A 24,519-nucleotide genomic window follows, 5' to 3' on the forward strand; every position below is an offset into this window, starting at 1 on the left:
TTAATATTTTTTTTCTTTTTTTCGGCTTTGTGATTTGGCTGCGAAATTTTTGTTGCATCTCCTAGAAAAGAATTTAACTCTACTGAGACGTAATCCAACACTAATCGAGAGAATGTAGAGAATGTAGAAATACCAGAGTATGTGCCCGTTTCTCGAACCACACTTCTAGTCTCTCGTTATTAAAGGTTAAACATTTGATTCTTGCTCCTCCCCCTTCACTTTGCAAACAAAAAGTCGCCATTCGACAACTTCAATTGGTAGTTGTAATCAGCTTGGAAGGCAGCATATAAAGTATCAGGGTCATTAGTAACAAAAGCACTATAACTAGCTTCCTCCTCAGGTATCAATATCCTAGGATTCCCTTTTGAAACAGCAGCATCAACCGATAATTGAACCTGACACGATTTCTCCATCAATGTAAACAAATAAGCAGCACCATCAATAGTTTCACCAAGTGTCAATAACCCATGATTCTGTAAAATAATAGCATTAGCAGAACCAGCCGCTTTAGCAATAGCCAGCCCTTCATCCTTCTCTAAAGCAACCCCGCCAAAATCCGTATAAACGGCTTGATTCTTGAAAAACATGCAAGAATCTTGATTAATAATTTCCAACTCTTTTCCAAACGCACTATATGCTTTCCCATATATGGAGTGACAATGACACGCGGCATTGACATCTGGTCTAGCTTTATGTAATGATGAGTGAATTGCAAAACCGGCAGCATTTATAGGAGCTTGGTTGCCATCAGGCAAAATCTCACCTTCTTCGGTAACATGGACCAAGTCCTCTGCTCTAATGAGTCCAAAATGAACCCCAAGTGGATTAATCCAAAACGTATCAGGATCAATTGGGTCACGTAATGAGCAATGCCCTGCTTCTCCTTCATCATATCCTTTACGAGCAAAAACTCGAAAAACAGCAGCTCCATGTTCAAGCATATGTTTTCTTGCATCTAAAGGATTTTCAAAAGTTACCCTTCGGTAAGGATGTGGACCTCCAAGCGAAATGTTATGAGATCCCCTTTCACCAAATTGGTATCCTCTTGAAGTAGCTGTCAAATCTGGTTGGGTTGAAGTCGGTGCCATTGTCTATGCTTAGTTGGATGTCAATGAAAATGTCTCTTTTTTTTGGCATTGCGTTGCATATTTATATACAAGAGGACAACTGCTTTAAAATACTGATAACTTATGTAAAACGCAAAAGCATAGTCATGTAAGAGCATTTATCATTATTTTGAATATAGATATTTTTTTTTTTTTTATTTCTTTTATTGTGGAGTCACCTATATCTTAGATCTTAGCGGGTATAGCTACTACCCCTCCTCTTCTTTCCTTCTCCCCTTAGCCGCTTAGTCTCTTTAGTATTTTTGCGCCTAGAGATAACTAAATTTTTCAAAATTTTTCACTTTTTATTTGCATATCATAGTGTATATTTAGGTGATTATATTTACAGATCGATATGTCTCTCCCACAGGTCAAACAAACGTTAAACATTGCTTTTTATCAAATCCACTAAATGACAGGTGCTATTGACTTTGAACTGATCAAAACGCAAAAGGGGAGACTTGTGCAAACCATTCACGAAACGGCAAAGTGGGGAGCAAAAGGAGTCTGGGGTAAGGAAGCTTCTCAAACTGGGGTATGCAGATTAGCCTTATCAGATCTAGATAAATGCGTGAGAGACTGGTTTGTTAAGGAGACTAGCGATTTAGGCTGTACTATCAAAATAGATCAAGTAGGTAACATCTTTGCTATTTATCCTAGTAAAAACAAAGGTTTGCCTACAGGAATTGGTTCTCATTTGGATACTCAGCCCAGTGGAGGTAGATATGATGGAATATTAGGTGTGTTGAGTGGTCTTGAGGTGTTGAGAACACTCAAAGAGAACAATATTGTTCCAAACTTTCCCATTGCTTTGGTAAACTGGACAAACGAAGAAGGTGCAAGGTTCCCAATGAGTATGGTTGCGAGCGGAGTATGGGCTGAGAAAATTCCATTAGAAACATGTTTGGCCTTGAAGTCCATAGATGATACACCAAAGGTCTTTGGCGAGGAACTTTCAAGAATCGGGTATGCTGGCAAGGTGCCTGCATCCTATCAATCCAATCCATTGGCGTGCCATTTTGAACTCCACATTGAACAGGGTCCCGTTTTGGAACAAGAAGGTAAGAAAATCGGGGTTGTTGTAGGAGGGCAAGCATTTGAATGGAACATGGTTACTGTTTTTGGCCGATCTTCACATGCAGGTACTACACCAATGAACACTAGGTCTGATGCATTAGTAACTGCATCTAAAATTATACTCATGGCTATTGAGACTGCGGAAAGACTGGGCGGATTGGCCACTATAGGTACGTTGAATTTAGAGCCATCATCCGTCAATGTAATACCCAACATTGTTAAGTTCACCTTGGATGTGAGACACGTGGAAGATGAAGCGCTTCTGGGAATAATGACCGAAATCAAATCAAAAGCAACGCACATTGCTAATACAGGAATCGGCTCAACATTTGCTAAACCATTAACTGTTGATTTTCACAATATCACTACATCAAAGGCGATTAAATTCAACCAGAACAACATCGATACAGTGAAGAAGGCAGCATTACAACTATTCAACGAAAATGAAATCAGAGAGATTGTGAGTGGTGCAGGACATGATTCATGTTTTACAAGTACAAGAGTGCCTACATCAATGATTTTCATTCCTTCAAAAGACGGCCTTTCTCACACTCCCGAGGAATACTCTTCACCTGAAGAAGTTGAAAATGGCTTCCAAGTATTACTAAGGACTGTGTTACTATATGATCAAGCAAGAGAGGAATAATTTATTTTTTTTCTTCTTTTTATTTAACATCTATGGGGCAGCACTGACTAAGTGTTGGTAGTGTCGTAACAAGCAACCAAGTGTTGCTCCACTAGCTCGCTTCGCTCGATAGTGTCATGTAATTAATCTCGCTTGTAATATTTTAGCCATTTCTTTTTCCTTTTTTCTTTTTTTCTTTGACACATCTAATACTTTAGAATTGGAAACTAATAGCTATCCGATTGATATATCGGAAAAATATCCGAGAGATCCCGATTTTTATCGGCCAAGCCCCCGTTGAATTGACCTGTAGGAAGTTATTGGGTGCGAGTATTAACCAAACTAAGTTTAGAGTACACACATATCATAGTAGAGCGATTGAAAACGTTGGTTTTGCTTACTATGCTCAACGTCTTTAGTAGCAATGCGATTTTTTTTTAGTATATATTACATTATCTGTGTGGCATCAATTCCGTGTTGTTCTCAATTTAAAAAGACAAAAGCTTGCATCGGGTCAATCTTCTAGATCAAGTTGAGAAAATGTTACATGAAATGCTACATGAAATGCCTTTCTTTGCTCTCCTTCTCTAACACATACTTTTCCAACCAAGAAATCCAAAACGAAAAATTGATAAGAAAATGAGCACTCGACACTCTATTCGAGATCAACTTTCGGGGTTTCCGATTTTTCAAATGTTAATAATCGGTCTTTTAAGACTTTCCGAGCCCATTGCATTTTCTAGTTTTTTGTCATATATTTTCTTTATGATTAAAAGTTTCCGAATAGCGAAAAACGACGCTGAAGTATCAAAGTACAGTGGGTACTTGGCCTCGGCGTTTTCACTAAGTCAATTTGTAAGTGCAGTACAATGGGGAAAAGCATCTGACAAATACGGAAGAAAACCAACTATACTATTAGGTTGTTTGGGAACAGCTATTTCCATGATTGTTTTTGGATTTAGTACTAATTTTTATATGGCCTTAATTGCAAGAACCATGATGGGGCTATTGAACGGGAATGTTTCAATAATGAGAACAACCGTTGGTGAAATAGCCGTAGCGAAAAGACACCAAGGTATTGCTTTTTCTAATTTATCGCTTATTTGGTCCCTTGGAAAAGCTATTGGATATTACCTCTCTGGAAAATTGACAGATGTTGATCATTATAGGGATTACAAAAGAGATCTTGACGAGAAGAAGGAAAATGGATTGTTCGATAAATACCCATTTGCATTTTCCAATATAGTGGTTGCGTCACTAATTTTTTGCTTCATTATCCTTGGTTGGCTTTTTCTTGAAGAGACTCATGATGACATAAAACGAAAGAGAGATATCGGTTTGGACGTTGGAGACAAGATCAGACAGTTGTGTAGGTTTGAAACTCTAGACCGACCTTGGCATCTCAAGGACGAGAGTGAAGCTCGCCTAATGTCAATCTCAGATGAAGAAGATTACGAAATGGAACTGCTCAACAACGATAATAGCACTCAACAAGCTCCTGTCATAGTAGTAGAGGATTCTATAGTAACCCGGCCAATTATCCTTCGAATTACATGCAATTTCCTACTATCCTTTCAGAATGTCATTTATGCAGAATTCCTACCTGTTTTCCTCGCCAAAAAAGTCGATGCAAAGTCACTTATCTTTCCCTTTAAGATGAAAGGAGGCTTTGGTCTTACAACTGAAGCAATTGGGAACCTACTTTCGCTGACCGGTATATTAAGTGTTGTTCTGGTGAGCCTACTATTCCCTGTAATTAGTAAACACTTTTCGCTCCTACATGCCTTTCGCTGTGGATTGGCATTAATGCCGGTGATGTACGTGCTCCTACCACTAACGGTGTTTACAATTCCCGAATACAGCCACACTAGTCAAAATCTATCAAAGTGCTTACTATACATAAACGGGTATATCATAGCATTCATCGGGTCGATGAATATGTCACAATTGACTTTATTGATTCATTGTGCTACCCGAAAAAAGAACCGCGCATTGATAAATTCATATACTATTTCCGTGACAGCATTAGCCCGGTTTATATCGCCTCTAATATGGGGTTATGTGATGACACTTTCTGATATAAAAGGGTACGGAGGGCTTAGTTGGTGGTTATTGGGATGTGTATGCTTTTTTGCATTAATTGTAACGCTTTTCACGAGTGAAGATGATGATCAAGACCTGTAGTCTGATACAAATAAATATATATATATATAGAGAGAGAGAATATGTGTGCGTGTGTGTATGTACGCGAAGGGGGAGAGGGGGTACTGGTGAATAAGCAAGATATTTTAAATGATATGAGAAAAAGAAAAATTATGAAAAGGTTGCAAAAAGAAAACAATTTTTCGCTACCAATCCAACCCAGGCATTTTTCCAGAAACACAATAATACACCTATAAGACAAAACCATATAGAATCTACATTGAGTATATTGAAGGTATAGAAGTGATGAGCCTAACTTTATTGACTAAGGAAGAAATCACGTGATGCATTTCTAGAGAAGTCGTATACCAGAAAAATGAGAAAGTGGAGAGATGAGGGGAGAACATTGTTTACATGGAATTTAAACACTAAAGGACTAGAGCGTGCGTCCTTTCCATACCCAGAAAACTTTTCAAATACGGAGAATTTTTCCACGAGGAATATTTCCTTTTGATGGTGGTGTTTAATAGAATACGCCACATTAAATTTAAAAAAACTTACACTTTAGATTAAAGAAAAAAGTGAGCAGAATGATTCCCTTCTTCTTTCATAGTCATAGTCATAGTCCCTGAACAAATCCAAATCTTAAAAGACCTTTTGTAAACACCAAAGCCCATTTCTCATTTGCAAAAGAACAACACAAGAAAAAACAGGTGTTTTGTTGTAATGGTTACGAACTTTTGCTATGGCAGAGGAGGGAGGGGGGAGGAAGTAAGAGTGATGATTTTCCTCCAGAACTAACCTAGTAGTTTACTGATGTCGCTGCTCAAAATACTTGAACTTGAAACTAAAACTAAAACTATATTGGGAATACAGTTATGAAAGAAAAAAAAGAAACAAAAGAAATAAAAAATTTCCTTATGGGGTAAACAAGTTTTGTTTTATGACACAAAACCATCTAAGACAGCGAAATACGGAATAATCAGAATCGATACGAATGTATATGCTCATTCCATCTCAATATTACAAAGTTTAATTCTCCCCTAAGAAGAGTAATTTGGGCTCATTTTCCGATTACAGTTATTTTACGAAGAAGTTTAAATAATTTATATCTGGACGGTTCAAGACCTTAAAAAATGGATATATAATAGTTACATATTGTCAAAAAAAGAGGAAAGGTAAAAAGAAAAGAACTCAATACTTTAAAAAAAAAAGACAAGGGGAAGCTTTTATAAGCCATCAAAAAAACGTTATTTGATAAAACAATGAGATTTTCATTCGCTCTCTTTTCTTTGTTCTTCTTATGTCTTACTTTTGCTCAAACTTTTGATTTGGAGCAGGCCACTCAAGATGTAGCCAAAAGAGCAACAGAACCAAGTCATGAGGTTTTCGTGGAAATAGATGAATATTTGAAACAATTAGTGGAAGCCTCCGGTGCAAATCGTACCCAGAAACGTGACAACAATGCCTTATTAACTGCAGCTTTTACAGCATTGAACAAAAGTGGCACTGGTGTCACAATCGTGCACGGAATAGTCACAAATAGTGTCACACAAAATACGGCTATTAAAGCCATTGAAGAGTATATTGAGCACAACACTTTGACAACATTATTAAGTGCAGCCGATAGCTCTGGTTTAGCAGTTTCTATTGTGATGAGATTCTTTATAAACTACTCCCTAGTGCCCGGTTTGTGGAATATTATTGTTGCATTGTACAAAAACGGAGCTATATTCAAAAGATTGATACTAGATCTCATTGGCAATATACTCGGATCAGTTGAACAATCAATCTGGGACTCGTTGCTTAGTATACTTAACCTCGTTGCAGACGTCGAGACAATTTGTCAATCTTTAAACACTTCGGGATTTGCGGTTTCTATTATTGATGATTTGGTGGTTACTTCCGATGGTCAAGCCTTTGTCGTTAAATTGGCCACTTCAATAATAGACAATAGTGTTATAACTTTAAACTCATTGTTTTCAGCTTTGAACCAGACAAGTTTCCTTCAAAACACTTTTACAAAGATTATTTCTAATGCAACTTACAGAAAAATCATCTTTATTTGGGCCGTCAACTTTTTGGTCTCTGCAATCAAATATATCTTCTAGATTGAATAAACTTAGGCCACCCCAGGCCAAAGCCTACCTTAGACTATATTACCATAAATTTTTATTTTATTTCTACGTTACTAGCTAACATATTATAAAAGTATATATGTATGGAATAGACACATTTTTCTTTTTCTTATAAATCAACCTTGAGTATTTCAAATCTTTTGGTAGCTTCTTCTAAACTGAAATTGGTTTCAGCTTGATGCCATCTTTCATGTAAACGACCGTACAATAATACGAGCCTTGGCTCCTCGCTAGTAGTATCGTTGATAGCCTTTTTACCAAATAAACGGGACTTTTGATTATTCCAGGCATTGAAATTGATTTTTTCCCACTCTTTTGGCTTGATATATCCCAAGCGGTTCAACTTTGGAGAGTTTATTGCTTCCGGGTCTAAGATGGAGGTGTTTTTAGGTTTGGAAAAGTAAATCAAAACTAATCGTTTATATCCACTTTGGTCATCAGGAGGTGCTACAACTCTGTGAATTGAAGATTTGAAATACCCACCGGTGATAAACTCCATTGCATCGCCAATATTCACAATCAATCCGTTTGGAGCGTGACCAACATAATTCCACTCTCCAGTGTAGTAATCACGTATTTGCAAGGATAATATTGGCTGAGAAGTAATAAATGTGAATCCACCACTATCAGAATGACCCCTAAGCCAGGTATTGTCGACTTTTTTTTGATCCTCGATGTCCATTGCTTCATAAAGCATAAATCTTCCTGCACCACCTCCAGAACTATCAAAATCATTATCTTTAACCGAATAAAATTTATCATAAAGAAAACCCTCGGGTAACTCCAATACGATATCCGCTAAGTTGCAAATTTTTTTCAATGTATCCCCATGTAGAAATCTATAATACTCAGCAATCTCTTTTAGATGATCTTTAACAATCTCGGGGTAATTATTATGCTCCTCATCGAAAAATATTGAATGATTCATGTTATTGAAATTGTAATGTATAATTGAGTCCTCAACACCATTCCTCATAGACCAATAACCTTTAGGTTTAAAGCCCGCACCTCTCTCAGCTCCTACTGATGTTGACCTGTCTTCAAGATCGGATTTCAAAGCACCAGCGAGATATTTCTTTTGTTCTTCAAAGGGTAGTTCTAGCAAACCCTGTGCAATGGATTTCAAAAACTCCAACTTTGCAATGTCAAAACCATGATTGACCACGGAAATAAACCCATACGTTGAAAGAGATTTCTCAATTTTCAAAGCCAATTGCTTTCTCTGTGGTAGATTTTCAGGCCCCTCTTTGTATAGAGATAAATCGATTGATTCTAGTTGGAGTGGCTTTATAGAAATGGATGAAGACAACGGTGCTTCTTGGAATGGTCGTAACGTATAGGTTTTTAACAGAGTAGACATGACAAGTGGAAATGTGAATGTAGTAGTACTACAAATAGGGAAATTTCGAAAAAGAGAAAAGCTAATTCAAACATTATTCAAAATCTCAAGTAGGATTTCAAGTTTAAAATACAAAGAACCCGCTTAACAAAAGGAAGGACTATGGCTTCAAGATAAGAATAATTAGATGAAGCAAAAGAATAATTAGATGAAGAAGAAAAAACAATTAGTATGTGCGACACTTTTTTTTTTTTTTTGCAACTGTGGCTGCAAAACTTTACAAACAAAGAAACAAACAAACAAAAAGAAAGAAACAAGGAAAGAAAATAAAAAAAATGATTATTTACCAAATCGTTCCTTCAAGGCTTTACTTAGTTTCTCTTCAAACTCTTGTTTAGATTCTTCATTTCTCCATCTGAGATTATAAGCCGGATGATCAGGCTTTAAATAAGTTGGTTCTTCTCCTTCAATACCATATAAGTTTTCTCTAAAAGTCAATTCTTCCTTTGGGTAGTCGTCCCATACTAAACCTCTTCTTTGCAATTCTGGAATCAATAATTCAACAATATCTTCAAACGTTCCCGGTGTTATTGCATATGTGAAGTTAAACCCATCAACACCAGTTGCATCAACCCAATTTTCAATTTCGTCGGCAATTTCAGTAGGTGAACCAACAAATAAAACACCACTACCACCAACTGAAACTTTTTCGGCAATGTATTGTCTAGTTTTTTTCAAATCCGGCGGATCTCCCGGGAACGGCTTTGTCCACATTTCTGCCATACTCCTTACCGCATTGCTTTCAACTTGATCTAATTCCTGATCCCAGTCATAGTCACCTAAATCTATACCTGTCCAACCACCAAATAGTGCTTGTGCACCCTCAGTATCAGCATACTTTTTATACTCGTGGAATTTCTCAATAGCTTCGTCGTGTGTGGGCGCTACTATCACCGTTGCCAACTTCACTTTCTTTACATCATCTGGATTTCTTCCAAATTTTTTGATTAATGCGTTCAATTTCTCAATTTGGGATTTCAAACCACCAAGAGTCGGACCACTAAGAAACACGGCTTCGGCATTTTTTGCTGCATACTCCAAACCTTTGGAGCTTGAACCAGCTTGCAAAATAACAGGTATTCTCTGATACGGGTTAGGTTCAGAAATAAAGGGACCTGGAACTTTAAAGTATTTCCCATTGTAGTTTATCTCGCGAATTCTTTCAGGATCGGCAAAAATTCCCTTTTCAGTATCCAATTTTACCGCGTCATCGGCCCAAGAAGACAAAAACAACTGGTAAATTACTTCCAAGTATTCCTGTGCCTTGTCATACCTTTCATCGTGTGGAGGCAATGGCTCTCCATTCAAAAGATTTCTGCTAGCAGTATCCAAATACGAAGAAACAATATTCCAACCAACTCTTCCTCTTGTCAAATGGTCTAAAGTAGCTAACCTTCTTGCAAAATGATATGGCGCTTCACTAATAGTACTTGAAGTAACGGCAAATGACAAATTCTTGGTAGCTGCAGCCATTGCAGAAACCACAGCTGTAGGCTCGTTAATTGGCCATTGAGCTCCTGCTTTTGCTGCGGCTGTCAAGTTTCTTGGACCGTTGTAAACGTCATAGGGTCCCAATACATCAGCAATGAATAAAGCATTAAATTTACCCTTTTCTAATAATTTGGCTAAATGGACCCAGTATTCGATTGTATTATAGTCACGTGATCTATCCTTTGGATGTTTCCACAAACCAGGACTTTGCAAACCTGGGGTTGCCATGTCGAAGGCATTGATAATGAGTGGTTTTCTTGGCTTTTTTTGCCTCTTGACTGTCATTTTGTAGTTGCTTACTTTGCTGATGCTGATTTACACAGGGTTTTCAAGTGCCATTTATAAATCATTGAGTGCAAAGTGTGGCATCATTAGTTGCAAACAATATGTACAAATGAGCAATAAATAAGCTGAGCGAACCATGATTTACAACAAAACTAGTCATTTATGGAGGTACAACGAACTTAGTTATATGCGTTTGATGAGATTGGTTTCACTATCGAGTAAAGCGAGATGGTCTATGTATACTCTGCCTCTCTTATCTCTATATTCTTTTCCAAGTTTATTTTGTGTCTAAACAGGGTGGGGGAGGGGTAATACCAAACAAAACCGTTTTCTTCCCATCTCTTGACTCAAGCCAAACAACAAATTCGAAGATGAACCGTACAAAACTTTTCCTCTCAAGTCTTTGACCTTGTGGTTGTTTTGATGGAGAATAAAAAATAGAGTATATGGCGGTTTAGTTTTAGTAGTATACATTGTCACTGAAAATTTTATGTTTGATTTTTGCGCAAAAATATCGGTTTTGTTAGGAATACATTTGCAACCAATCATTAAACTAAATGAATTCAAAGTACGTTAATAATTATTACTAAAACCAAGATGAAGGACTTAATGTACATCTAACCAAGAGTGTTTGTTTTTTTTAGACCGTCTACTCGACGAAGAGTTTTGAGGGATTGCCAAAATTTTGAGAATTCCTTAAATCCTCTTTCTGGCGAGACTTTGCCGCTTAAGGCTCCAGAAAATGCTCCCTTTTTCAGGACTGGAGTGTACACTCTCATATTCGACTCATTACCTAAAAAGGGTTTATGTAAGCGGCGTGCATCAGTCAATGGAATTGAGAATACTGATCCATTAAATAAGAGTATCTATGAAACGATCAATATGGCTAGCCGCCGAGTCAAAAAGACAAAGATGCCGGTACCAGAAATTTCGCAATCGCTGATAACAAATACCCATTCGCTGATAACAAATGCCCATTCGCTGATAACAAATGCCCATTCGCTGATAACAAATGCCCATTCGCTGATAACAAATGCCCATTCGCTGATAACAAATGCCCATTCGCTGATAACAAGTACTTCCCATTCGCTGATAACAAATACATCTGATTTTGATGAGGTAGCATTATCTTACAATAAGTCTAATACACCAAAATATGTTGGAAAGTTCACTAATGTAATGGTGAACAATCGCTTGAAAAGACAATGTAAATTTTGTTCGTTACAATATATGGATTTGAAAGGATTCAATCGGCACTATGAAAGTAAGCATTCGTTAATACAAAAAAGGGCACCATGAAAAAGGAAAGAAGAATAAGTAAGCTAGTATAATGAATCTTTGTGTATTACCCTTTCAACCTAAACGCAAAATAAAAAAAAAAGCCGTAAGAAAGAAAGGCTTGAAAAAAAAGGCTAAAGCTACAGAAGAGAAAGGCTTAAGCTATAGGAGAGAAAGGCTATGGTAGAGCAAAGCTATAGTAGAGCAAAGCTATAGTAGAGCTAGGCCATAGTAGAGCTAGGCTATAGTAGAGCTAAGCTATGGTAGAGCTAGACCATAGTAGAACAAAGCTATACGAGAGCAAGCAGCAGGAGAGATTGGTAAGAAGGAAAATATATCATTGCTAAGAGAATAAAAAAAAATAATCAAATTGTTAGGGTTTTCACTCCTGATAGTGACGAGGAAACCTTATCCCTTAGCCTATTTAGTAGAAGAAAGTAATCTTTTGTTACTTACTGTGTAAAGGAGACGCGACACTATCGAGCAAAGCGAGATAATAGAGCGTCGATAGTGTTGCTATTAGCTCTGCTCCACTAGCGAGCAAAGCGAGATAATAGAGCGTCGATAGTGGCGTGTCGATAGTGTTGCTATTAGCTCTGCTCCACTATCTCGCTTCGCTCGATAGTGGAGCGTCGATAGTGGCGTGTCGATAGTGTCAGTATTAAGTACTACCCCACTATCTCGCTTCGCTCGATAGTGGGAGTGGTAGTATTCCGGATTTAATTACCCATTGAGTAATAATTCCGCTATTGATTCTAAAAGAGTACAAAAATAACTTACATCACCTTTGCTATATAAGATTTCATCACCAACACACTAAAAAAATATATTACAAATCATGTTTTCAACTTTAACGGTTGTCAAATATAGTACCAAACCCTGAGATGGCGTCGTGGTAGACTGTTTCCATTTTGGGTGATCCACTCAAACACTAATGAGTCCCCCTTCACCTCTTAAATTAATCCCTTTCTCTTTTTTACTAAAAGCATCTGTTATCAAAGAAAACGTATAAAATTCGCAACCGTTTAGCCTTGCATGATGATAGCAATTCCATCAACATATATGCATATACCATATATAATTTGTATGCTTTAGCAATACACCTATATTTTGTAACTTTTTAAAATTTTGTATGTAGAAAACCAGAAAACAATGCGCGGAGTTAATCAAATTCCAATACTTCAAATTCTATTTCTCATTAAGCATGTAATATTTTTTTGTTCATCACCTAATCGATAAATTAATTGCATATAAACCATCATGATATTGTAATAAATCGCCATTGAAAAATTATCTTCCTTCTCCTTCTCCTCATCTTTTTTTCTTTTTTTCCCTTTGGACCATCATATACTATATAGTGTATATCTTTTGCGATAAGGTGTAGAAAATGGGCTCATCGCTAGAGGATCAAAAGATTTTGCACCGACAAAAGCGTTTGCTAAGTCCATTTTTATCAAAAAAGGTGCCGCATGTACCTACAGAAGATGAGAGGCGACCTTACCCTGCATCGAAAGCTAATGTTATATCAAGGATATTTTTTTGGTGGCTATCACCAGTGATGAAAACTGGGTATAAGAGGACTTTACAGCCTGAGGACTTGTTCTATTTAACTGACGATATAAAAGTCCAGACTATGGCCGATAGCTTTTATCTATATATGACCCATGATATAGATAGAGCCAAACAAAAGTTTTTGATAAAAAAATGTAAAGAAAGAGGAGAAACGCTAGAAACCTCATCGGTTGATCGAGAAGTTGATTTAAAGGATTTTCAATTGAGTAAATTTATTACAGTTTGGGCTTTGGCAAAAACATTCAAATGGCAATATTCGTGGGCCTGTTTCTGTTTAGCTTTGAGTAATGTTGGTCAAACTACTATGCCATTGCTCACTAAAAAATTGATTCAATATGTCGAGCTAAAGGCCTTGGGTGACGAAACTGGAATTGGTAAAGGTCTTGGTTATTCTTTTGGAACGGCAGCAATTGTTTTCATTGTTGGTGTTTTGATTAACCATTTCTTTTACCGTTCAATGTTGACTGGCGCACAAGCCAAAGCTGTGCTAACAAAGGCTTTGCTAGATAAATCGTTTAAATTAAGCTCAGAAGCTAAACACAAGTATCCTCCAGGTAAAATAACGTCGATGTTGGGTACAGATTTGTCAAGAATCGATTTTGCATTGGGATTCCAACCTTTTCTAATTGTGTTTCCAATCCCAATCGGTATTGCTATTGCTATTTTGATTGTGAATATTGGAGTATCTTCATTGGTTGGTGTTGCTATATTGTTTGTGTTTATGATCGGTATTGCGTTTTCGACAGGTGCTTTGCTTGCTTATAGGAAAAAGGCCAATTTCTTTACCGATACTCGTGTGAATTATATCAAAGAAGCTTTGAACAATTTAAAAGTTATCAAATTTTATTCATGGGAACCACCATATCACGAAAATATTTCCAATGTACGAAAGAAGGAAATGAGGATTATTTATCGAATGCAGATTTTGAGAAATATTGTTACTTCATTTGCCATGTCTTTGACATTGTTTGCCTCAATGACTGCATTTTTGGTTCTTTATGCAATTGCTAATGGTAGAAGAGATCCAGCTTCTATTTTTTCATCGCTTTCTTTATTCAACACGTTGACTCAACAAGTGTTTCTTTTACCAATGGCGTTAGCAACTGGTGCTGATGCCTTTATGGGAATATCTCGTGTTGGTGAATTCATGTCTCAAAACGAAGTTCACCCCGAAGAAAACCGAATTGAAGCACCACCTGAAGTCCAAAAAGAGATGGACAGAGAAGGTTTGGCAATTGAAGTCAACCATGCTGACTTTGAATGGGAAGTATTTGAAGATGACGAAGAAGAAGAAGAAGCAGGAAAAGAGAAGGAGAAAGAGAAGGAGAAAAAGAAAGAGAAAGAGAATGGGTTTGAAGCTGGCTTTGAGAATAAGAAGAAGATGAACAAAATGAGCAAAAAGAAAAGGGAAAAAAAAGAGACCAAAAAGGCGGAATCCTTTGAAAATGAGACTATTCATGATTCTCATACAGAAAAGTTGTCTACTAAAGATCTGGATTTCACTGCGGATACACTGTCTGAAGAGGAACTTGTATTCGATGGCTTGAAAAATATCAATTTTAATATCAAAAAGGGTGAGTTTGTTGTTATCACGGGTTTGATTGGTTCCGGTAAATCATCCTTACTTGCTGCCATGTCTGGTTTTATGAAACGTTTACGCGGTTCAGTCAACGTGAATGGTTCTTTATTGCTTTGCGGTCAACCTTGGGTTCAAAATAATACTGTTAAAGATAATATTATTTTTGGATCTAAATACGACGAAGAAAAATACAAGCGAGTGATTTATTCATGTTCCTTGGAATCTGATTTAGAGATCTTGCCAGCTGGTGACAGAACAGAGATTGGGGAGCGTGGTATTACATTATCTGGTGGTCAAAAGGCTAGGATTAATTTAGCTCGTGCAGTTTACGCCGATAAAGATATTATTTTGTTGGACGATGTGTTGAGTGCTGTTGATGCCCGTGTTGGTATACATATTATGAACAATTGTATATTGGACCTACTCAAGGAGAAAACAAGAATTTTGGCAACGCATCAATTGTCGTTGATTGGCTCTGCAGATAGAATAATTTTTTTAAATGGAGATGGCTCAGTTGATGTTGGCACGTTTGAAGAGTTAAAGGAAGCAAATCCAGGGTTTGGTAATTTAATGACTTATAATCACGAACACGAGAAAGAAGAAGAGGTAGATATTGAACAACTCAGTGAAGAAGAGTTGGAAGAAGAGAAGAAATTGATTGAACGTCAGTTAACTCAAAGAACAACTAGAACGACAAGATCTATTGGACCTGAGAACGAAGAAGAAGATGATGATGAAGAAGCACGTCATCATGAGTTTAACTTGGACGAAACTGCAGATGGTACGTTAATTGGTAGTGAAGAGCGTGCAGTCAATGCCATTGGATGGGACGTCTATGCAAGGTATATCCGATTAGGATCAGGACGGTTCACCCCGTGGCTAATTCTTCCAGCATTACTCACTGCTATGTTACTTTCAACGTTTAGTCAAATTTTTACAAATACTTGGCTATCGTTCTGGACATCATACAAATTTAACAGACCAAACAAGTTTTACATTGGTATTTATATCATGTTTACATTTTTGTCCTTCTTTTTGTTGACTATAGAGTTCATTATATTGGTTTACATCACCAATACTGCATCCGTTATGTTGAATGTAATGGCGGTAAAGAGGGTTTTACATGCACCTATGTCATTTATGGACACGACTCCAATGGGTAGAATTTTGAACAGGTTTACAAAGGATACTGATGTGTTGGATAATGAAATCGGTGACCAAATGAGATTCTTTTTATTTACTTTTTGCAACATCATTGGTGTTTTGATTTTATGTATCATTTATTTACCGTGGTTTGCCATTGCTATACCATTTCTTGGAGTTGTGTTTGTTTCCATTGCCAACTATTACCAGGCCTCGGCACGTGAAGTGAAACGTTTAGAAGCCGTCCAAAGGTCATTAGTTTATAATAACTTTAATGAAACATTGAGTGGAATGCCTACGATCAAAGCTTACAACGCTACGTCAAGATTTATGGACAAGAACAATTTTTTGATTGATAAAATGAACGAGGCTTACTATATAACTATTGCTAATCAACGTTGGTTAGCTATTCATATGGATTTCATTGCTTCTTTATTTGCGTTACTTATTGCATTGCTTTGTGTCAATAGAGTTTTCAATATTGGAGCTTCATCAGTTGGTTTAATTGTTTCGTATGTTTTCCAAATTGCTGGTCAATTATCTATGCTTATTAGAACTTTTACTCAAGTTGAAAACGAAATGAACTCTGCCGAAAGGTTGAGCTCCTATGCTACAAGCTTACCAGAAGAAGCTCCTTATGTCATTACCGAGAGAACTCCACCACCAGACTGGCCAAGTAAAGGTGGTATTATATTTGACCATGCTTCTTTGGCATACAGACCAGGTTTACCACTAGTGTTGAAAGACTTGACATTTAGAGTCGAACCAATGGAGAAAATTGGTATTTGTGGTAGAACAGGTGCAGGTAAGTCCTCGATAATGACTGCGTTGTACAGATTATCGGAATTGGAGTCAGGCAAGATTGAGATTGACGATATTGATATCTCAACATTAGGTTTGAGGGACTTGCGGTCAAAATTGTCGATAATACCGCAGGATCCAGTTTTGTTTAGAGGTACAATCAGAAAGAATTTGGATCCATTTGGCGAGCACTCAGATGACAAGTTATGGGATGCATTGAGAAGAACTGGGTTAATTGAAGAATCTAGATTAGAAGCAGTTAAGAAGCAAACTAAAGTATCATCAGCAACAACAACTACAGCAGCCAACTCAGAAAAGGGGGACGCAACTGCAACTGCAACTACAACTACACCATTGAACAAATTCCATTTAGATCAAACTGTTGAAGACGAAGGATCCAACTTCTCACTTGGAGAACGTCAATTGATTGCATTTGCACGTGCATTAGTACGCGATTCAAAAATTTTAATTCTTGATGAGGCAACATCATCAGTTGATTATGAAACTGATTTCAAAGTTCAGCAAACGATTGTACGAGAGTTTGGAGATTGTACAATTTTATGTATTGCTCATCGGTTAAAAACGATTATTAACTATGATAGAATCTTGGTATTGGACAAAGGAGAAATTAAAGAATTCGACACACCTTTGAACTTATTCAACCTAGAAGGTGGTATTTTCCAGCAAATGTGTCAGCGATCAAACATTACCCAAGAAGATTTTTCAAACACCAAAAATTTTTAAATGATAGAAAAGAAAGACAAGGGAGGGGAGAGAAAGACAAGAGATGAAAAAAGGAAAGAGGGGAGAGAAAGACAAGAGATGAAAAAAAAAGGAAAGAGGGGAGAGGGGAGAGAGGAGAGAGGAGGCTTGCCTGATAATAAAAGTAAATTAGAGTTTTTAGTGAAAAAAAGACATGAACTTGGAACACATCACGTGATATAATTGCCCGTAGCTTTGTTACAACACTATCGCCGACACTTTGTAGCTTGTTAGAACACTAGCTCGCTCTGCTCGATAGTGTGGATAGCGGAGCAACACTGACTAGCTGCCACCAACATTATCACTCCTACACCAATCCGTATAACTTCACCTGTAAACAATGTTTGGCTTGAAAAACTCACCTTGAAGTTGCATGCTACAATTTGTGTGCTAGGCGAGGATAATTATTACGCTATTACACTATACAAATTACTCTATTTGACACACTTTCCACTATACTCTACACTATATATACAGTCAGTGCTGCTCCACTCTGCTCTACAGTGGAGCTGCACTGACTAGTGACACTATCGAGCAGAGCGAGATAGTGGAGCACAACTAAATATTAATAGTATATAATTAATATAGTTTACTAGTGGCCAAGGTCACTTTGTAGCTTGTTACAACACTATCGAGCAGAGCGAGACTATCTGTTACCAACACTTTGTAGCTGTTACAACACTATCCCGCTTTGCTCGATAGTGTCACTTTGCTCGATAGTGTTGTTCGATAGTGGAGCAACACTTTGTGGCTTGTTACAACACTATCTCGCTTTGCTCGATAGTGTTGTTCGATAGTGTTGCTCGATAGTGTTGCTCGATAGTGTTTCTCGATAGTGGACCCTGTGTACAATAAACACTGAATTTGTGCGACGCGGAGATAGTTATTACCCTATACAAATTACTCTATTTGACACACTTTACACTAGACTCTACACTATATATACAGTTAGTAGCTTGTTACAATGCTATCTCGCTCTGCTCGATAGGGTCCCGCTTTGCTTGATAGTGTCTTTACTCTCGATAGTGTCTCGCTCTGCTCGATAGTGTCGTCTGCTCCTCCTGGAGCCTTAAAAAGTTCGCTTATAAGGTTCCCCAAAGCGAGAGACAAAACAAATTAACAAGGAAAAGATAATAATAGTAATAATAGGTTACAATTTTATTTCAAGGGTAAAAAGCATAACTATTGGTTCAAGGCTATATTTAGGATTGTCGGTAGACGTTGATAAGGCAGGGCTTGAATTGGATTATACTAATTGAGACGTATTAACATTAAACAAAGTATGTCGGTTGTAACAAGTGACGAGAAAGGCAAAGATGGCGTTGCAGACTCAGAGACTAATTCGCTGGTGTCACGTACGGGTGAGGGAAGTCAATTTAAGAATTTTTTGCATAAACTTCAAGGGCAGCCTGAATCGTATAGTAGAAAGCGGAACTACACGTTTGGTAAAACATTGGGTGCTGGCTCGTTTGGAATAGTAAGGTATGCAAGGGATAACATAACGGGAGAGGACGTTGCAGTGAAGATCATATTGAAGAAGGCTTTAAAGGGCCACGAGGATGTTGTTATCGACGAGATGAGATTACTTGAGGAATTACATAATCCTCATATTGTTGGTTTCAGAGATTGGTTCGAAAGTAAAGACAAGTTCTATTTAGTTACTCAATTGGCTATTGGTGGCGAATTGTTCGATAGAATTGTTCAACAGGGGAAATTCACCGAGCACGATGCTTCTTTAGTTGTGGTGCAAATATTGGAGGCATTGGTTTATTTACATGGTAAGGATATTGTTCATAGGGACATTAAGCCGGAAAATATCTTGTATCTTACACCTGCTGAAGATCTGCCAATTGTATTGGCAGATTTTGGTATTGCCAAGAGGTTACAAACTCCGAATCAGAAATTGCGATCACTGGCAGGTTCATTCGGCTATGCTGCCCCCGAAGTCATATTGGGAACAGGACACGGTAAACCATGCGATATATGGTCTTTGGGTGTTGTTACATATACATTACTTTGTGGCTATTCGCCATTTAGGTCAGAAAATGTATCTGATTTCATCAACGAAGTGAAGCATAATAATGCGGTTATTTTCCATGCCGATTACTGGAGGGATGTTTCCAAAGACGCCAGAAGATTTATAATTAAGGCGTTGCAATTTGACCCTGATAAGAGACCAACAGCAGCTGAGTTATTGAAAGATCCATGGATTGTTTCTATTGCCCAAACACATACAGAATGTGACTTGTTGCCACAATTGAAGGAGAAATTCGATGCAAAGGCTAAATTCAAACAGGCTATTGAAGTTGTGAAATTGAGTAATAGAATCAACAAATTGAAACAAATGCAAAGCACAGAAGATGATGATCCAACAGAGATTGATTTCTTTAATGAAAGCGGAGAAGTGCAGAAAAAGAACGATTATACACCTTCAGCAGAGACCAAACTGGTGTTGGATAAATGGCAAAACTTTAGTGCCTGTTTGAACCAGATACCCAATCCCTCAGCGTCGAAAGCATCACTCACTTCTATGAAACCAAAGGAGAAAACAGAGGCAGCGGGCGACGCCTTTGTCCAATTGGTTCATGCTGCTTCAGAGAATAGAAACAGAGTAACATGCTATAAAGAAGAAGATGAGGAGGAGGATAGTGGAACAGAGAAAGAGGAGAGTGGAAAAGACAAGGCCAAAGCTGATAAGTGAGGAGGTTGGAAAAGACAAGGAGGAGGGTGAAGGAGGGTGGAAAAGACAAGGAGGAGGGTGAAGGAGGGTGGAAAAAAACCAAACTATATAGTTTTCAAAATGGGAAATAAAAAAACATTCATGACGATATAGTTGCAGGGTACGCCGCTAGCTCTTTTGCCATTACTAATCAAGGCCAATTAGTTCAACGGGATGGTACCAAGCCGCATTCAATGGGGGCTTCTACTACTCCCCGTTCAAATCACTTGATGAAGTTTTTTTTAATTTTTTTTGTTTTTTTTTTTATTTTTTTTTTTTTTTTGTTTTTTTTTTTTGAAGCGGAAAATTCTTTTAACAAATTTGGTAAATCATTACCATAGGTGATATTTCGCTATAGAGAGTGGGTTGACTTTGATGAATGACGGTATAAAGAAGAAGGGGGTACGAGCTCCGCAACTTTTTCTCGATGTAGAAGACAAAACCAATGAGGCTCTAACCAAGTTTCGGAACCTTGAATCATGTATATATCAAACTAAAACCATTGGAGCTCCTAGCACCAGTAAACGAGGACCTGAATTTATGACTTGTGATTGTGTTGAAGACTGGGATGGCGAGAGACAGGAGAACCTTGCGTGTGGAGACGATTCAAACTGTATAAATAGAATAACATCAGTAGAGTGTGTGAATCGACATTGTGGATGTGGAGATGATTGTCAAAACCAGCGGTTTCAAAGAAGACAATATGCTAATGTTACCGTGTTCCAAACTGAACTTAAAGGGTATGGATTGAAGGCTAATTCAATACTCAAGGAAGGACAGTTTATCTATGAATATATCGGAGAAATTATTGATGAGCCGACGTTTCGACAACGGATGATTGAATATGACTTGAAAGGGTATAAGCATTTTTATTTCATGATGTTGAAAAATGACGCCTTTATCGACGCTACAGAGAAAGGGTCGTTAGCGAGATTTGTCAATCATTCGTGTAATCCCAATGCTTACGTAGACAAATGGGTTGTTGGGGATAAATTACGTATGGGTATCTTTGCCAAACGTGAAATTGTAGAGGGTGAGGAGATTACATTTGATTACAATGTTGATAGATATGGTGCTCAATCTCAGCCTTGTTATTGCGGGGAACCAAACTGCTTGAAATTCATGGGCGGCAAGAGACAAACTGATGCAGCGTTGTTATTGCCCGAGGGAATTAGCGAAGCATTGGGTGTGAATTCAAGGATGGAAAAAGCTTGGTTAAAGGAAAATAAACATTTGAGAGCAGAGCAACAAGCAGATGATGCTACTATTAATGAAATGTTTGTCAAAAGCTTGACTGTGGAACCAATGATCGATTTGGATGTATCGAAAGTCATGGCTGCATTGTTGAAAGCTCAACAAACGCTGTTGATTAAGAAATTAATTGAAAGAATGCACAAGACTGATGATGCATATATCAACCAATTACTTGTTAGATTCCACGGATACAAGACTCTTTCAAGTATTTTACAAGATGCAAAGGATGATGAATTAATAATGATGATTTTGGAAATAGTTGCAAGATGGCCAGCTTTGACCAAGAATAAGATTTCCTCGTCACGAATTGAAGATGTAGTGAAGGATATTCAAGAGACCAACAAAAATGAGCAGATTCAAACTTTATGTAATAAATTGTTGACACAATGGTCAAAATTGCAAATGGCATATCGTATCCCTAAGATTACTCGACCTATGGAGGATTTATCGGGATACGGACGAGTTTCCAAATCACCGGGCCAGGAAAATACAGTCCATAACAACAACAACAACAACAGCAACAACAACAACAACAATAATGACAACAACAACAACCATAATAACAGTGATGCAGGCAAGGACTTACCACCTAATTGGGCCACTAGCGTTGATCCAAAAACTAACAAAGTGTACTATTACAATACCGAAACTAGAGAAACTAGATGGGATCCACCAGAGGGAACAACAGCTTCAGCAGAGCGGACAGTTCCCACTGGACCAAAACTCCCTGCAGATTATTACTCTACATCATCGGGGCCAAACACAAATATTCAACAGCAGCTGCAACAACAACAACAACAACAACAACAAAGGCCAGCAGGCAATTACAAGCACATTGAGGCACAAATCATGAGGCGAGAAGAAGAAAAAATTAAGAAAGAAAAAGAAGCTAAGTTGCGAGAAATGGCAAATAAAGAACGTCAATTACAAGAGCTTATTGAACAAGCAAGACTATCCTCTCAAAAACCCACACCCGAACCAGAAAAGAATGGAGCTAGTAAAAGTAGTGGGGAGCATAGACATAAACGTAAACATAGTAGTCATGGACGTCATGAACATCATCACCACCTGGAACGGAAAGTTAAGAAGGAAAACTCCATTGAGCAGCAATGGAAACATATTTTGGCCAAACATATTCCCAATTTGGTAAAAAAACATGTTAATGAGATAGGTAAGCCCAACGTGAAAGGGTGTGCTAAGGAGATCGTTAATAACTTGGCTCTTCGAGAAGCTAAAAAGTCCAATGCACCACCACCTTCAGAATTGGATAAGCATAAATTGAAAAAAGTGAAGAATTATTCTGATATGTTCATGGAGAAGTTTTTAGTCAAATATAGAACGAAGCATAAGAAGAGAAAATTGGAAAAAGCAGTAAAGGAAGACGGCGAGGATGCAGATAATAGAGCTCTCCAACAAGGAGAAGAAGAAGGAGAAGAAGAAGAACAAAAAGAAGAGGAAGAAGAGGAAGAACTAGGAGAAATAGAATTAGCAGTTGCAGAGGAGAGCAATGACGAAGGATCAATTAGTGACGTGGATATGACTACAGTCAACAGCGACAACCATTAATTATTTGCCTCCCAGTGTAATGTCAAAAATATAAATAATAGATATATGTATATATTTTTTGAAAATGTACAATTAGTCACCAAACACATCTTTTTCTTTTTCATCATCTAAACCCTGCCCTGATCTATAAACACACGATTTTTATTTTATTCGTTGTATAATAAATTTATATCTGTATCTAAGAATCTCTAATCTCTACTCAATAAATTTGGCAAGTTTTCAATTGATTCAGATCCATAAATAATTTGATAGGTGGCTTCAAACAAGGGGAACTCATCTAATTTATTAACATTTGTTAGTAACTCATGAACCTCCCTCGCCGTTACAATACCTTGGCTACTCTGACCGTTTAATAATCTCTTTTCAGCTTGGTCAGCAGACGCACCAGTTTGCGCCATATACCTACCAACTTTGACGTTTCTACCTCCCGAGCAAGTAGTGATCAAATCAGCTACACCTGCAGATTCCGCAGTGAATGTTTCAGCCTTGGATTCTGGGAAAAACATCTCACTAAACTTGATTGTTTCCAAAAGACCGACTCTCATTACTGCTGCTTTGGCATTATCTCCCCATCCCAAACCTTCAACAAACCCTACGGCTAGAGCCACTATATTTTTCAATGCACCAGCTACCGATACACCAGCAACATCCTCAATAACATTCACGTGGAAATATGGTCTATGGAATGTCGCTTTCAAGATGAATTGGTCAATGTCCTTACCTGCACCACGATAGTCTTCTGGCAAATGATAGCCTACTGTTGTTTCCGACCATTTACAGCGAGCCACTTCTGGTGCCAAGTTTGCACCCGATAAAGCACCACATGCAATACCCAATTGTTCGGTAATATAAGTTGACAACAATTTACAGCCATCTTTAGTAACTTCCAACCCTTTTAAGCAAGATATACCTCTAGTGGTAGGCGGAACATGGCCTTTCAACTGCTTTAAAATTTTGTGTAAGAATTGATGAGGGAAATTGAACACGATCAAGTCGGCGCCTTCAACAGCTTTCAAAATATTTGGTTCGGCAACTAAATTAGGTGGTAGTTTTACACCGGGCAAATACTTTATATTAACATGCTGCTGATTAATGATCTCTGTTAAGTTCCTGCCATCGATTTTTTCTTCAAAAACCCACATTTTCACATTATGAACAAACAAATGTGGTCTTGCTAATGCGTTTTCAGCTACAACTTTAGCTATAGTTGTACCCCAGTTACCTGAACCAATAACACATATTCTAAATGGATGATCCGGCGATAACGAAACTTTAGCGCTGGGGCCTGTTGTGGGGGTTAAAAAGTTGGATAATTGATTTAATCTCGTCTGAGCTCTTGACATGATAAGTAAAGCGAGAGGCTTTTGCTAGAAATTGTATAACGAGGCTTTTGCTAGGAATTGTATAACGCTTTCGCTAGGAATTGTATAACAGTTCTTGCGATATAGTATAAGATAGGGGGGTGGGCACTAAGGGGGCTAATATGTTTGTGTGGGGAAGGTTATAACTTTCCAATCTTTGTTGGTGTAATCTACTTGAGATCTCGCGTGAGCCGATAATATTAAAAAAAAAAAGAAATGAG

General features: G+C 37.7%; 10 protein-coding genes across 10 annotated transcripts; 6 read left to right on the forward strand and 4 right to left on the reverse strand. All coding sequences in view use genetic code 12, as the record gives it.

Annotated features, from left to right (window-relative positions):
• Positions 1–215: 215 nt before the first annotated feature.
• Positions 216–1,088, reverse strand: KGF56_002678 (uncharacterized protein; the record flags this gene model as incomplete). The annotated part of the gene is made up of 1 exon (XM_049323933.1): positions 216–1,088. The coding sequence occupies one exon, from the start codon at positions 1,086–1,088 to the stop codon at positions 216–218; it is 873 nt and encodes a 290-aa protein (XP_049180231.1).
• A 430-nt stretch (positions 1,089–1,518) lies between these two features.
• Positions 1,519–2,829, forward strand: KGF56_002679 (uncharacterized protein; the record flags this gene model as incomplete). Its single annotated transcript, XM_049323934.1, has 1 exon — positions 1,519–2,829. One exon carries the CDS (start codon positions 1,519–1,521, stop codon positions 2,827–2,829), a length of 1,311 nt encoding a protein of 436 aa, XP_049180232.1.
• Positions 2,830–3,573: 744 nt separating this feature from the next.
• KGF56_002680 (uncharacterized protein) lies at positions 3,574–4,886 on the forward strand (the record flags this gene model as incomplete). The annotated part of the gene is made up of 2 exons (XM_049323935.1): positions 3,574–4,314; positions 4,680–4,886. The coding sequence occupies 2 exons, from the start codon at positions 3,574–3,576 to the stop codon at positions 4,884–4,886; spliced, it is 948 nt and encodes a 315-aa protein (XP_049180233.1).
• Positions 4,887–6,215: 1,329 nt separating this feature from the next.
• On the forward strand, positions 6,216–7,061 carry KGF56_002681 (uncharacterized protein; the record flags this gene model as incomplete). Its single annotated transcript, XM_049323936.1, has 1 exon — positions 6,216–7,061. One exon carries the CDS (start codon positions 6,216–6,218, stop codon positions 7,059–7,061), a length of 846 nt encoding a protein of 281 aa, XP_049180234.1.
• A 136-nt stretch (positions 7,062–7,197) lies between these two features.
• KGF56_002682 (uncharacterized protein) lies at positions 7,198–8,448 on the reverse strand (the record flags this gene model as incomplete). Its single annotated transcript, XM_049323937.1, has 1 exon — positions 7,198–8,448. The coding sequence occupies one exon, from the start codon at positions 8,446–8,448 to the stop codon at positions 7,198–7,200; it is 1,251 nt and encodes a 416-aa protein (XP_049180235.1).
• Positions 8,449–8,766: 318 nt separating this feature from the next.
• Positions 8,767–10,263, reverse strand: KGF56_002683 (uncharacterized protein; the record flags this gene model as incomplete). Its single annotated transcript, XM_049323938.1, has 1 exon — positions 8,767–10,263. The coding sequence occupies one exon, from the start codon at positions 10,261–10,263 to the stop codon at positions 8,767–8,769; it is 1,497 nt and encodes a 498-aa protein (XP_049180236.1).
• A 2,665-nt stretch (positions 10,264–12,928) lies between these two features.
• YOR1 (ATP-binding cassette transporter) lies at positions 12,929–17,380 on the forward strand (the record flags this gene model as incomplete). Its single annotated transcript, XM_049323941.1, has 1 exon — positions 12,929–17,380. The coding sequence occupies one exon, from the start codon at positions 12,929–12,931 to the stop codon at positions 17,378–17,380; it is 4,452 nt and encodes a 1,483-aa protein (XP_049180237.1).
• Positions 17,381–18,680: 1,300 nt separating this feature from the next.
• CMK2 (calmodulin-dependent protein kinase) lies at positions 18,681–20,099 on the forward strand (the record flags this gene model as incomplete). The annotated part of the gene is made up of 1 exon (XM_049323942.1): positions 18,681–20,099. The coding sequence occupies one exon, from the start codon at positions 18,681–18,683 to the stop codon at positions 20,097–20,099; it is 1,419 nt and encodes a 472-aa protein (XP_049180238.1).
• Positions 20,100–20,492: 393 nt separating this feature from the next.
• On the forward strand, positions 20,493–22,937 carry SET2 (histone methyltransferase; the record flags this gene model as incomplete). The annotated part of the gene is made up of 1 exon (XM_049323943.1): positions 20,493–22,937. One exon carries the CDS (start codon positions 20,493–20,495, stop codon positions 22,935–22,937), a length of 2,445 nt encoding a protein of 814 aa, XP_049180239.1.
• A 188-nt stretch (positions 22,938–23,125) lies between these two features.
• GPD1 (glycerol-3-phosphate dehydrogenase (NAD(+))) lies at positions 23,126–24,280 on the reverse strand (the record flags this gene model as incomplete). The annotated part of the gene is made up of 1 exon (XM_049323944.1): positions 23,126–24,280. The coding sequence occupies one exon, from the start codon at positions 24,278–24,280 to the stop codon at positions 23,126–23,128; it is 1,155 nt and encodes a 384-aa protein (XP_049180240.1).
• Between the last annotated feature and the right edge of the window lie 239 nt (positions 24,281–24,519).

The sequence above is a fragment of the Candida oxycetoniae genome, assembly GCF_023343755.2.
Source record: "Candida oxycetoniae strain CBS 10844 chromosome Unknown scaffold30, whole genome shotgun sequence".
NCBI classification, from domain to species: domain Eukaryota; kingdom Fungi; phylum Ascomycota; class Pichiomycetes; order Serinales; family Debaryomycetaceae; genus Lodderomyces; species Lodderomyces oxycetoniae.